At 40.1% G+C, this 14,438-nt stretch overlaps 1 protein-coding gene across 6 annotated transcripts in view; it reads right to left on the reverse strand.

The window, feature by feature from the left end:
* Window positions 1-14,438, reverse strand: part of HSF2BP (heat shock transcription factor 2 binding protein) — a 35,586-nt gene that overhangs the window by 20,717 nt on the left and 431 nt on the right. For 3 of the 6 annotated variants that reach the window (XM_031594636.2, XM_090123231.1, XM_090123227.1), the window contains exons 2-4: window positions 12,275-12,425; window positions 6,248-6,351; window positions 2,280-2,429 (exon numbers count right to left, since the gene is read on the reverse strand). In XM_031594636.2, coding sequence (XP_031450496.2) covers window positions 2,280-2,429; window positions 6,248-6,351; window positions 12,275-12,425 — 405 coding nt within the window. The other 3 variants (XM_090123211.1, XM_090123220.1, XM_090123203.1) reach the window with 3 other exon arrangements.

Here is a 14,438-nt window from a genome sequence, read left to right on the forward strand (position 1 = left end):
GGAACATGACATACTTTGTGCAGCCTCTAATTAGCTTGACAGTGTTCTCATGGAACTGAAGAATCTCTCACCCATAGACACTGAGATAAGGACAGCTCTGAGAGCAGCCATTAATGTTCTTGAGCTGAAATGGTGCAGTGAGCCCTTTGCATTCCATGTAACTCCTCAGTGAAAACATCAGTTAACCTACAAAAGTGCTGCATAAAATACAAAGCAGATTTTCACCATCACAGATAGCTGTAGTAGCAGCTCACCTGGTAGTGTCCAAAATGTCTTATGTTGAAGTAAACCTTGATGTTATTGTGAAATTAAACCTCCAGTGTCTGTTTCCACATTAGAACCCTATGATGTGAATACCCATCTGAAGCTTTTTGAAAGACACCTAAAACAACCTCATGGAAGTTAAAATTAATTTACTTTGTCCTTAGCACATGCAGGTAGGTGTACCTGAATACTGTCACTCATGCTGCATCCTTCTCCGGATGTTCCTTTAGGTTCTTTCTGGAAATGTTAAGCATCAGCAGAAATGCTAGGCACTTCTCTCCCACTGCCTTGCAAGCTATTCATGTTACACTTGAAATTTGCTGCTCAAGTTTTGACTTGCCCAACCCGCAGCAACATGAATGCTTTATTAGTCACAAATATCATATCAGTCAATCTACATTACAGAGCTATATAAAAGAACTATTTCTATATCCGTGCAGCGATTGAAAAAGCTGAGCATTGTTCCCTAAGGCATAAAGTTATTTTGAATTGATGCCACCCTTCCCCACACAGTTAAACATGAGCAATAGTTCGAAAGCACTTTTCATGTTCTCATACATTTTTGTAGTTCATAGCATCTTCCCCTGAGAAGGTACTATAAGCTGCACAGCTTGTCCAAAAATAACCCAAACCAAAAACTTTGTATGACAATTCTCCATCATCTTTTAATAACCTGACTCACTGCCAGTTGTAATCTGTGGTTGATACAATGCCATGCAATCCATTTATGTAATTCACAGTAGCCTTGTTGCAAATCTTTCTTATCATTTTATGTGCACCACTACAAGAAAATTATGCCCAAAAATGTTTCAATGACCCTCACCAGAAATGCAGCAGTTCAGTGGGCTCTAATGATTGCTAGGAATTTCAAATAAACTTAGAAATAAAAGAATTGCATCTTCATAGTTAGGCTTTCTACACAACTGGTCAGTGTATCAATTCAGCCTTTTACTTAACGCTATTTGGTTTTTCTATTTAAGACTGTTTTCAACAAGGCTTCTACTAACTTCATTCTCATCTCGTAGAATAGCACTGCCAGTGTTTTTTTTTGTGGGAAGTGTGCCCTTTCAATACCATTTCACAAGTCAAATAACAAAGGCTGGTCACTAAATGATTATCTGCTCTTACTAAACTGTCCTGAAAATACAGAATGTGGTTTTATACTAGTTTTATAGCTAAGAGTGAATTTTCTAGTACCTGTCAACCTATCAGTTTTTTTGTATTTTATATCCTGAATGATCAAAAGGTATCACTGAAAGGTATCAAGTTGTTGAAAAACCAAAAGAAAGTGTGACATCAGTTTACTCAGCTTTGGTACAACTCCCTCGCATGTCAGCTTTGAGAAGACCAAAATTATATTTTTGTCAGGCTTGTTCTTCTGATTCCTCCTAATTCCATCAGCTGCAGTGAAATTATATTAGTTATAACATTAACATTGTCTATAATTGTTGAAGTTTTGCGTGGGTTTTTTTTTTTTTTTTTTTTTTTTTTTTTTTTTTTTGCTGTTGTTTTTAGTAAGCTACCTGCTCATGTTTAATACTGAAGATTTATTAAGATCCACTAAATTTGAAACAGCTACGCTTACTGAACTTTCAGGGCTCACACAAATATTAAGGCAGCACAAAGACTGTATTGGGGTAAGGATTCAAAGGAGTAGAACTGACGAATGTCTCTTCCTTTCATGGAAATACCTCCTCCAAACTTTCTGCTGGCATGGGAATTGCTGCTTGATAATGTTATGCTAGCTGTAGCCTTGCTTCCAATTTAACTGTGTGCAGCAGACAGTAGGTAACCCTTACTTGCTAAAAGTTTAATTACTGCATAGCATTTAATATCTCCTGCTCTTCTTAAAAGAACATGGATGTTTCCTAGAGAATATTCAAATCAGGGAACATCTTTGTTGTCCAATTTGTTTCTGAAATATATTCCTATGTTAAAATGTGTAACAAAACAAGGTACTTATTTTAAATATCTACCAGCATTACCACCAGTAAGTATTCACCTGCCATACTTACTCCTCCTAGAATGGTTTTAACAGCCTCCTCATTGTTAGATACACCCCACAGCAAGGTGCAGACAGCTGCACCCATTTCTGTGCAATACTCTGCTTGCTGCAGGAGCTGCTGCTTGGCCTCACGCAGCTGCTGCCGGAGGTCTAGTTTCTCCTGAAATGACACAAAGAAATTAGGGTTGCACTTCATGTCAGCCCAGATGTTTCTAGGCTACAGGACAGAACATGAAACGCCACAGTCATATACATGGAAGGGTGTGTGTGGGGTGGGGGGGCAAATTCACTGCACTGAATGTGAGTCTTCTCTCCTGAGCTACAGCCAAGTAGTAAACATATCACTTAGGCTGACAGTAACCAGAAGCCTGTCCACAAGGGCAGGCCAAGTGACCCACTGAGACTGAGCGGCACCTAGAGAAGTCTGATAAGAAAGTCTACTCATCCTAAGCAAATAGCAGAGAGGGAAGAGATTTCAGCATCAGAAGTCAGCTTTTCCAGCCACTTTACAAAAGATACCGGGAACATCTCACAGGAAGGGAGGGTTCTTTTGTTTTTCAAAATGGGCTGCCTTCATTAATGTGGGAGAATTGTTGCCTATCCCTGTTGGTTCTTCCAACTTCTTTCAACTTGTATATTCCTGAAAAGCAATGGCAAAATAAGGGTCCCTAGAAAAACAAGCCTGAAGTTTGAAGTGCCTTTCATACTTAGGACCAGAAAAGTCCACACTCCATTGTGTACCCAGCAGCTGAATGAGGTGCTCAGTGGTCCTAGCCATGAAGCTGAAGAAAGGGCAGAGCAATTCAACGCAACCAGGACTCAGTCTCAATCTGCCAGTACTTCTTTTCAATAAGACAGGAAGGTGGCCAAAAGATGTAACAAGATTACATATGATTCTATGTCTCATAGGCTTCCACCAAACTGCTTCAGGTACAGCAAAACTGCTGCATTTCTCAGCTTCAAGCTAGTGCTGACAGTGAGATGGAGATTGGGATACCACAGTCTGCCGGCTGGGTGGGAACTCCCAGCTAGTGCTGAGGGGTGGTATTTAGTGCTGCAGAGAAAGATAAGGGCCTGTCAAGAAAACTGATATTAACTCAGGGATTAAGTGAGAGAACCACAGATCAGAGAAGGATCTTGCTCTGCCCATTTGGGGGGGCATGTGATTTTCAGATTCAGCACAGAAAACATTCTCCTCAGCCCACTCTTACCTGTTTATCCGCTTATCAGGATGAAGCCTGGGGAATGAGAAGGCATCTTTTCAATGTCAATTTGCAAAGTAAGCAAATGCAACACAACCTTCAAGCATATATTCCCATCGAGACTTTAAAGTACCTATCTTGCCATTTTAGAGGTTTGCCTCAATGTTTTGCTTTTAGTTTGGAAAGAATAGAAAGGTAGTTGCCTAAAAATTTATGTAACATAGAATCAGCCAGTACAAGGTTGTTTGTCTGCTTATCATCAATCACCTGCCTAGCCCCCTATATCACATCTGACAGCCAGAACTGAGCTGCTTTATCGTGCTGCTAATGGAACACACAGGGAAGGATTTGGAATGTTCAAATGAAATCTATCAAGCAGACTGGCATGTATATTTTCTTTCCATAGTTTCTCTCACCTTATGATTTAATATATGCAAAAGACTGAACCTTGCTGCCAATTCCCTAGGCATGAAGTGTCACAAAAATTGTCTCATTTCTTAATTCTCTGATCATTTTCAGGTGAGTTAGCCAAATTTTATCTTTTACATAACTCACTGCTGGAATTACCAACTATTCTGCCACCATGTGCATCAACAAAATGTCCACAAGCATCTTTCTGTCCATCTCCTATACTGTCCCTGTCTTTTTTTTTTTTTTTTCCCTGTACTGTCCATAGATAAAAGTACATTTTAATGTGTTTTATTGGCATTTTGCATCGGGATGCTAATGCTAAATAAACAAAGCTTTGCCATGCCCATAGCTACGTCCCCCAACAAGTCTGCAAAGCCACAAAAAGCACCACAGTTGTGCACAGATAAAAACAATATGAGAACAAAGGTATGAAGCAAAGAAAACAAAATAGAACATTCAGGAGCCAGGAAGATAAATGGAGCCTGAAAGCAAACAACCTGGAAGAGAGACACTCCTGAGAGTTCAAATCGTGAAGCAATCACTGCGTTATGCAACACCACCACCTTCAGGAAATGGTCAACGCACAGGAATACAGTGATGCTTAAGCACCTAACTACAAAAAGGCAGACAAAGGAGGCATTAGCCAAGAATAACATGCACACTCCAGGTTTTGTTCAGGTTCAGGAAGCAATGCAATTCGCTCACCAGTAATGCAGCATTGCAAAGCAGTTTTAGAAAACAGAATGTAGATTTGTGGTCCCCTAAGAAAAGGGCACTGCTCAGCCAGAAAAGCATTTTTATCGTTTGTTTCAGTGAATCATTTTCTTTTCATTCAGAAAATAAATATGTAAAAAATAATTCTGGAACTATACACAAGGATACATTCAACAGCAAGCAAATGAAAAATACATGCAAAGTCATTAACAGGAAAAAAAAAAATCACACATGTGATACACCATCTTCTTCCATCCCAAAGAGCTAAAGGCCTTCACAACATACATAAGCACTATCCACTCAAATGCAGAATCACAGAATCATGGAATGGCCTGGATTGAAAAGGACCTCAAAGATCATCTAGTTTCAACCTCCCTGCAATGTGCAGGGTCGTCAACCACCAGACCAGGCTGCCCAGAGCCACATCCAGCCTGGCCTTGAATGCCTCCAGGGATGGGGCATATACTTTTGTGACAAGCAACAGGAGCCATTTAGGCAACTGGTGTACACTGCTCAACAGCAAAGATATGAAGAGCTTTGATCAGGAATGCCAAAATACCAACAATTCTTAGTTAACAACCCATGCTTTAACCAAAGGTTTCATCCTAAAGAAATCACTAACCTAAGTCACTTTCCATTCTTTTTTTTTTTATATTAATGTGTACAAAAGGTGGGCCCCACTTAATTAATATCTAAAGCAACAGCACTATTAAATCCTACTGAGATTTCAACCTGGATGCCTAAACTACCAAGCACAGCAAAACTGCAATAGCTATCCCAGCAGATAGAAAAGTACCCAAACAGACAGCTATTCCATCACATGAGCTGTCACCCAGACAGCTACTACATTCATATTAAACTTCACACCAGAATGACTTGCCCAAACAGGTATGCCCCAAAACTTCAAGTCCTGAGTTTTCACTTATTAATAATTTCTGTAGACTTATCTGTCTTTGTACAACTCTCCACCTGGCAGATCCTAACTGCAGAACCCCAGCAAAATGAGCTTCTGCTAAGTTCACACTTCCCTGGAAGTGAGTTTTTGCAGCAAATAATCACTGCTGCTTCACAACTGCCTCTCAAAAATTAACCACTAGTCTATGTAATCTTCTGTGAAGTCTATTGGACTCTAATAAGATCTGGGAGATCGTGATCTTCATTATTCCTGCATTGTTAAGAATTTCCTTCTTATAATCACTAAATACTGTACTGACATAGCAAAAGCAGCTCTGTAATTATGCCACAGCCATACGTGGCAACTGGACCAATAGGTGCATTGTGAAAGAACCTAAAACACAGGGACATAGCTTAAAGAAAACCAAAGGTGAAGCCAGCATCATTTTGCAGGTTATGTTGCTTACATTATCTTTTGTTTCCCTCTCTGAAAATATGCTACAGTTGCAGAATTGAAAAGAATGGATTTTGTACAGTACCTTTTCAATGCCATCTACACCACAACCTTCCTGAGCACCCAATGCCGTACTTCAGCATGTTACTATGTATTTATAGAAAACTAATGGCTGATTTTAACATTACAAAGAACAGAAAGAGCCTGTTTTCCAGGCTGAGGATGTTTTTTTGTGACACTCGCTCCCACTTTCCTTCTCAAAACTTAAGCATACAGATCTCACTACCCTGATGGCAAATATACCTTCTTCTCCCTCATGCAATCTGTCTGGGCTGCTTCCAGGCGGGCTCTGAAGTGCTCACAATCCATTTTCAGCTGCTCTATTTCCTCCTCCTTTTTTTCCATGCCTGTGACAGAATAAATTAGATAAATGAAATAATAAGTTACAGCCAACTGGCTTGCACTAAAGAAAAATGAATCCACTAAGCACAGTATTTATGAGACACATTGAACATCTGCTTGTGTTAGACCACCTCCTAGTGGCCAAACTGGTATTCAACAATTTGCCACGTTTTAACAGGACTTAAAAAAACAAAATTATGGTGCTTCTTATTTAAAACAGTGAAAGACTGGAAAAACCCCTATTTGCCCAAGGAGGTCGTGGATGCCCCATCCCTGGAGGCATTCAAGGTCAGGCTGGATGTGGCTCTGGGCAGCCTGGTCTGCTGGTTGGTGACCCTGCACATAGCAAGGGGGTTGAAACTAGATGATTGTTGTGGTCCTTTCCAACCCAGGCCATTGCATGACTCTATGATTAAGTAGCATGTGCTAATAAGATACAATTCTGGAATTGAGCATCCCAGGGATTTTTTTTAAATGTACCCAGCATTCTATTTTGTTTTCTGTCCACTGCCTTTAGAATTCAGGAAATACAGTGAAAATTGAAGAAAAAGTACACCAACATCATTCAAAAGTGATTGTTTCAATGTACAAAACACAAATTCTGTAGATAATAGGAATTTTATGCAACTATTTCAAATATTTTACATGTGCATAAAGCATTATGAGCCATTTAAACAGTGCCAGCAATAACTCAATTTACCAGTGACTCCCTTAAAAGTTAGTCTGATCTGTCACACCGTATAATACACACATATCTCATGCTGCACTTCAAGTGCTTTACATTAGTGGCTGGAAATCAAGTTTCAAATATTACATTATTTTTTACATTATTTTAATAATGTATTTAAAAATGGATCAATATTATCAAAATATCAATAATTACATAATAATGCAATAATAATTACATCATTATATTACAAATATTACAAGACCCAGATGTCTGTTAAAGAAAAAACATCTGAAGGATTTTTTTGAACTATTATTGTGTTTATATATACTTACTATATACCTACTAAGTGTGTATATATATATATATATATATATATATATGCATTGTGTGTGTATATATATATATATTTTTCAATCTATAGCAATATATATATATATTGCTTATACATACTTTTTTACTTCAAAAAACATGACTCCAGCTACTTAGCTCTATTGTGGGGAAAAAAAAAAACACAAAGGAAATACCTTTATGTAATTTCAAAAAGTAACAGGCAAACATTATCTACTCTAAATATTAAAAGCTTAAAAATAAGTTATGCACCACTTGAAGCATTACATCCTTGATCATGAATGTTGCTTATGGGTTAGCACACCTTATATACTTCTCACACGCAGTCAATATTTCTGAATGTACTTACTGAGTAACATATAGGATCACTCCATAAAAAGATATCACAGAATGGCCTGGGTTGTGAGGGACCCCAAGGATCATCAAGTTCCAACCTCCCCACCACAGGCAGAGCCACCAACCTCCCCATTTAATACTAGACCAGGCTGCCCAGGGCCCCATCCAACCTGGCCTTGAACACCTCCAGGGACGGGGCATCCACAACCTCTCTGGGCAGCCTGTTCCAGCACCTCACCACTCTCACAGTAAAGAACTTCCCCCTGATATCCAGCCTAAATCTTCCCTCCCTCAACTTAAAACCTTTTCCCCTTGTCCTGCTGTTATCTGCCTATCTTCCCCTCCTGCTTATAGGCTCCCTTCTTTAGGTAAGGGAAAGCTGCAATGAGGTCACCTTGCAGCCTTCTTTTCTCCAAGCTGAACAAGCCCAGCTCCCTCAGCCTGTCTTCATAGGGGAGGTGCTCCAGTCCCCTGATCATCTTTGTGGCCCTCCTCTGGACCCTCTCCAACAGCTCTCTGTCTTTCTTGTACTGGGGGCTCCAGACCTGGACACAGTACTCCAGATGGGGCCTCACAAGAGCAGAGTATATCATAAAGCTTAAAAGTAACATCAAAAAAATACATTTAGTTTACTAGCTCTACATTATTTGGAAAAGAAGTTCCTTTCTGCCTTTGTCCTAATTGACAAAACATTATGATCTCCAATGCATCCACACTACTTTGAGCAGCAGATATAAAATAAAACAACTAGAGTAGTTCTTCTAAAAAGGTGAGATGTATTTCTATTTGACCATTGTGGGATTCTAAACCACCAACAGCATCCAGGCAATGCAAATCCCACTCCTGGGACATGCCCAGGTGCCAGGGCGTTCTCTCCAAATACGCAATTCTTTTCAATCTATAACTCAAAGGAAACTAATAAAAATGAACAGGGGGATGGATTCATTGAGCTTCTGAGGAACTGTTCAAGTGATAAGAAATTTTTCTTTCCTTCACACAGCCCAGTCCTATGTATCTATTACTTTGTGAATGCGGGTCTTAAGCATTTGCCAGAGTTGAAGAAGAGTCTGGACAATGCTTTCAGACATATGGTTTGATTTCTGGGTGCTCCTGTGTGGAGCCAGGAGCTCAACTTGATGATCCTTACAGGTCCCTTCCAACTCAGGATATTCTATGACTCTATAACACAAAGACATATTGAGTGCGAGGAGGGCATGCTCTGCTTATCAATGGCAGACCAAGAACCTCTTCATCTTTGCCAGGTAGGCACACCCAGTGAAACCAACTCCCAGTGAAGCCCTCTCTCACTGCAAGGAGAACAAACTCTCCAGAGTGAAAAGGATCACCTCCACCCTTTGATGAGATGGATCCATCTTGAATATAGTATTGGCAGTGCCAGAGGCATGTGAAGATACTGCACACCTCACTGCTAGACTTTCTGGAACCAAGACTGAGCCAGGAGAAAAGGAATGGTATTAACTACTGTCTGCATATAAAGCATTACATGCTGTCTTTTCAAGACTTACAGATAAAAGGAGAAGTATTTACCTCTAAGGTATTGTGATTGCTTACGTCAAAGGAAACTAACATTAAGTCCATCCTATAAGGGAAAAAAAATGGTAGTAATGATGAAAAGAGCTAATAAAAAGAGACCTACTGTCAGCAATGCCTCAATCCTGGAAACTCCTCTTGTTGCATCCAGCCAAATCTTCCAGGTGTGCTCAGAAGTGAATTCAAGGTTGGATTCACCAGTCCCAACACTTGACAATCCCTTGACATATGGCAGTTGAATGAGCACCAGACATTTTTCTGATGTTAAACACCACAGCTGTGCTGCTCACTCCCTGCAAAGTGCAGTCCTGTCGGCACAGAGGAAGCCTGACAGATTCTCCCACTGAGCAAGTCCCAACTCCCTGGTAAGAAAGCTCCCTCCTTCTTGAGACTAAAATCCTGAGGCTCAGACTGTCTGCCTTAAATAAGCAAGGAAGCAGTGTTCACTATCAACATGGATGAGCAAAAAATACAAAATGAAATCTCTATACAAACAGGAAATATGGTAAATCTGACTCCAGGAAGAAGTGACATTTTTCCCTGAGAGCAACAGCATAGCCAAAAACAGAAGGAGACTCTTGGTGTGACAAAAGAAATGGCATACAATTCCAGAGGGCTCATTCTCCTCTATGCTATAGGTCACACCAGAGTATTTTCTGGAAGAGAGATCTAAATTCAATACTCTTGAAAGTGAAGAAGTGAGTATGATTATAATGTATGCCAACAAGTGATGGGATTTCAATTCTACTGATCCAAACATTTGATCAGTGGGCTAAGTCTTGCTGAATAGGCGTATAATAATTCAGAACCATTGCTGAATCTATTTTTCTAAGGTTCCTGGAGCCAACCACTTTTCCTGAATAGGGCTATAAGAAGAAAACAGTCCCCTCTTTTTGAAACAAAAAAATCATGCTGGAAAAAGCCTTAGCAAAGACTCCAACAGCAGCACAAATGTAGTGTCAGTTGTATTGTTGCCAGTTCAGATCTTGGATACCACCAGTGGGATACTCCCATAGCAAACAGGTATCTAACTGATCCAACTATGCAAGTATCACTTGTATCACCATGATCTCAGAGCTTCCTGAAGCTATTCAAGATGTCATCAGTCTCACAACTGAACAAACAAGAGGTGTTTAAAGTCTCTGGCTACAATCCAGATTATAAGCCAATTGATGTTTACACTACCTAGAAAACTGTGATAGTTGCTGAAAGCCTAGATCAGCCACAGGCCTCTGTGAGACCTGTATGGAAAACCATCTCAAGCAGCTGCCAGAAGAGTCCTGTGAGCTTCACACTCAAACATCCACAGACCTTACTTAAGGACCATTGCAGCTTTCCCTGTGACATCTCACTTTTTATGAGCAGCATGTTCCACAGCTTCCTCTCAGCGTACCTTACTCCGTGCTGTTGTTGCTACAGAAGCGGGAGCAGAATGGAATAGTAAAAATCACCACTTGACATGTCCAGCTGCAGAGGAAAACAGCAGCAAAAGCCTGAATAAGATATCAAGACACAACATTAACTGGAAGAAAAGTCTCCTTTGTGGGGATGCACACAAGATAATTTAAAGATTGACTTCAGCGACTCCTCCAAAGTGCCTACAGAGTAATGGCAAGCCAGCAAAACATTTGGAAGAAAGTCTTGAGATCAGTGTGTCAACAACACAAACCTGTAGCTAAAATGCTCTGATAACGTCACCTTGGTCCCTGGCATAAGGAGCATAAGAGAAATTTTGTGGCTGAGCACTGATAAAATGATGTAAAAGAAGGATGTGACAAGTTGAGAATGATGAAAGCTTAACCCAACAGCAACAGTCCTTGGTACCATGCAGTAGCATAGACCATTTCCAGATCTTACATCACATCTCGTGACATTTTGAGTGGCAGCAGGAGATGGTACAGTCTCCTTATTTCTATTGGTATTTGATGGCATGCAAGAAGCCTTCCAAAGAGCAGATGATGGAGACTGCTGGAAACTCCACCCCAATACTATCTTTAGTATCATAGACAGGCCTTGTGCCTGTGTCCTGGACTTTTGTTGGAGGAAAAAGCAAATGGAATGGAAGTATTAGCACAGAGGTTCTGCCAGCAATTGCAGCAAGCTGTAAAGCCTAGAATTCTGAAAAGCGGTAACTTCTGAAGTTACACAAATGTTTGAGTCATGATGTTTTCTAGGTATTCTACTGTACTTCTAGCTACAGAAGTTTGATTGAAAATTAGTTAATAGCAGTAAAGCAACTTAGAACCAAAGGATGCTATGAAAAGTTGTTCCATATCTATCTTAACCAACTTAGACAGCATTCCAGTGTAGGACTCCAGAGCCCTGCTTCTCTTCCAGTACTTTGTGGCCAATGCATTTATTTGAGGCTAGACCACAATCTTAGCCTCTGCCATCTGAGTCAAAGTCTCAAAGAATGTTAAAAGATTATACATCAGGGACTCATTCCAGAAGGCTACGTGGGCCAGAAATTATGCAGACACTCACACCAGGAGGCAGGGACTTGCTAGGTAGATCTTCTTTCACTTGACTGCTTGGGTATTCATCAAGAGAAAGTCTCACAGAGATGAAGTCAAGACCTGACTCAAACTCAAGGTAGAATAGCTGTTTTCAAAGCTCAGCCTATTAAACACAAAGCTATTATCTATTCCTTCAAATTTAGCTTCTCAACTACAGATTGGTTTTTTTTCACCTGTTCTTTTGCTGATAACTTTAAGAGACATTTTGAAAAACAGAATACTTTCCCATTCCCTCAGAGTCGCTTTTTTTCCTGATACACCTTCTCTCACTGTCTGAACTGTATTATCCACGGCAAAATATTCTTAAAAATTAATTTGATATAAGCCTAATTATTTCTAATGTGCTATCTAATTTTCTTCATTGCAGAAACATTAAATTCCTGAAGCAGTCTAAACATCACAGTTAAACCTGTTACGCCTCAAACTCTACAACCATTCATCTGGGCAAAACAGCTCACACTTAGTCTTGGCAGAAACTATCTCAGTTTACAACATGGCACCACTCACTTGATTCAATAGCATCCAGTTTCTGGAACGTCCACACAATATCACCATCGAGTACCTTGGGTAAGAAATCCCGCAACTGCATAACCTCAGTTGTCAGCCTTTCCAAATCCCTCCTTCTGACTTGAACAAAGTCCTCGTTGCTTTCATCCTTCTGAAATGGAAAACAAAACAAAACCACCACCAACATAAAAACAAACAAACCCCCCCAGAAAACGACACTGTTATTGCTTTGAAGTACTCTTCTGCTTGCGTCCTTTCTCTCAACAATATTGTTCTGCACAACATCAGTTCAGAAATTCATAACCTTATTTTAAGAGAACTATTGAGTAATAATTTAAAACGAGTCCCTGGGACAGAAAGTCTTTGAGTGTAATCTGATTTTTGCCACTCTGGCCTAAAGCAAATCATATTATCTCTTTACATCTGTTTTTTCACCTAAAATGTGTGCAGTGTACCTCAGAAAGCTGTAAGAATTAACATTCACATGTCTGAAAATGCTATACATATGCAAAGCTATTGTTTAGAAACTGTTGTAAAACATACACTGTAGCTCCATTTTTTAATTAACTCAAATATGTGCAAGGTCCTCAGTCATCTAGAAAATGTATTTTTTTTTTCAGAATACCTGACCTTTTGTGAGAAGCAAAAGCTATTTGTAATCCAATCCCACATAAAAGTAATTCAATCCCAAGTCAACACAAGAAGAGAGGTGGATGCTCCATCCCTAGAGACGCTCAAGGATAGGCTAGACCAGACTCTGAGCAACCCAATGTAGCTGTACGTATCCCTATTTAAAGGGAAATATTACTAGATGACCTTTAAGGGTCTCTTCTATCTAAAATGATTCTATGAAATGTATTTACTCATTTCCTCTTGTGCCAAGATACTGCTACTAAATAACTGCAATTGCACAGTCCAAGAGAACGTGCACTGATTTTAAAATGATACCAAATCTTTCCGTATAATAAACTACCCAACTCCAGTTTCTGATGTATTTTGGTATGCACGCTGCTGCATCTTAAAGATGTTACACACCAACATAGAAGGTTCAGCTTCCTTTGTCTAAAACATTAATGACCTAGTACACTTTCATAATGCAAAAATGACATTTTCAGTTTACATTTTAGGGAATGGTGCAGGTCTCAGAAATTGAGATTCTTCACATACTATTTCACCTTCTTTCAGACAAATGAGTGTGCTAGGGAATACAAGATACCATCGCCTCAAGGCACAGCCATCTCCAGACCAGTCATCCATGACAAACTCAGATCATTATGGAATCACAGATTCATTCAGGTTAAAAAAGACCAGTAAGATCATCTAGTCCAACCATCAACCCATCACCACCATGGCCACTGACCATGTCCCTCAGTGCTACAACTACTCTTTCCTTGAACACCTCCAGGAACGGTGACTTCACCACCTACCTGAGCAGCCTGTGCCACTGCCTCACTATTGCTTCTGAGAAGAAATTCTTCCTAATTTCGAGGCTGAACCTGCCTTGGCAAAACTTGAAGGCATTTATTTTCGTCCTATCACTGTCCTGATCACCTCCCTGTTCCTGCTAGCTGCACTATTTCTGATACAATTTAGGATGCTATTGCCCTTCTTGACCACCTGGACACATTGTTAGCTCATGTTTAGCAGGCTGCCAACTAACAGCCCCAGATCCTTTTCCTGAGAACAGCCTTCCAGCCATTCTGCCCCAAGCTACTGTATTGCATAGGGTTGTTATTACAGAAGTGCAGAGCACAGCACCAGGTCTTATTAAAGCTCATCCCATTGATCTCAGCCCAGCTATCCAGCCTTTCCACATCCCTCTGTAGGGGCTTCCCACACTCAGGCAGATTGATACTCCCTCCCAGCTTGGTGTCATCTGCGAACTTACTGTGGGTGCACTCAATTCCCTCATCCAGATCATCAATAAAGACATAAAACAGGGCTGGCCCCAGCACTGACCTCTGAGGAATTCTGCTAGCAACCAGTCAATAACTGGATTTAACTCTACTCACCATCAATAAAGACATGGAAGAAGGTTTTTCACTTTCAGTTGCAATTAGGGAGCCTTTATGGGAAAGTTAACACAATCAAGATCCACCATGCTACACAATTCACAGAAAAACAACTCATTTTAGTCTCAAAAACACACAGAGAGCATATGTAA

This window comes from Phasianus colchicus, chromosome 1, assembly GCF_987193195.1.
Source record: "Phasianus colchicus chromosome 1, bPhaCol1.hap1.1, whole genome shotgun sequence".
Taxonomy (NCBI): domain Eukaryota; kingdom Metazoa; phylum Chordata; class Aves; order Galliformes; family Phasianidae; genus Phasianus; species Phasianus colchicus.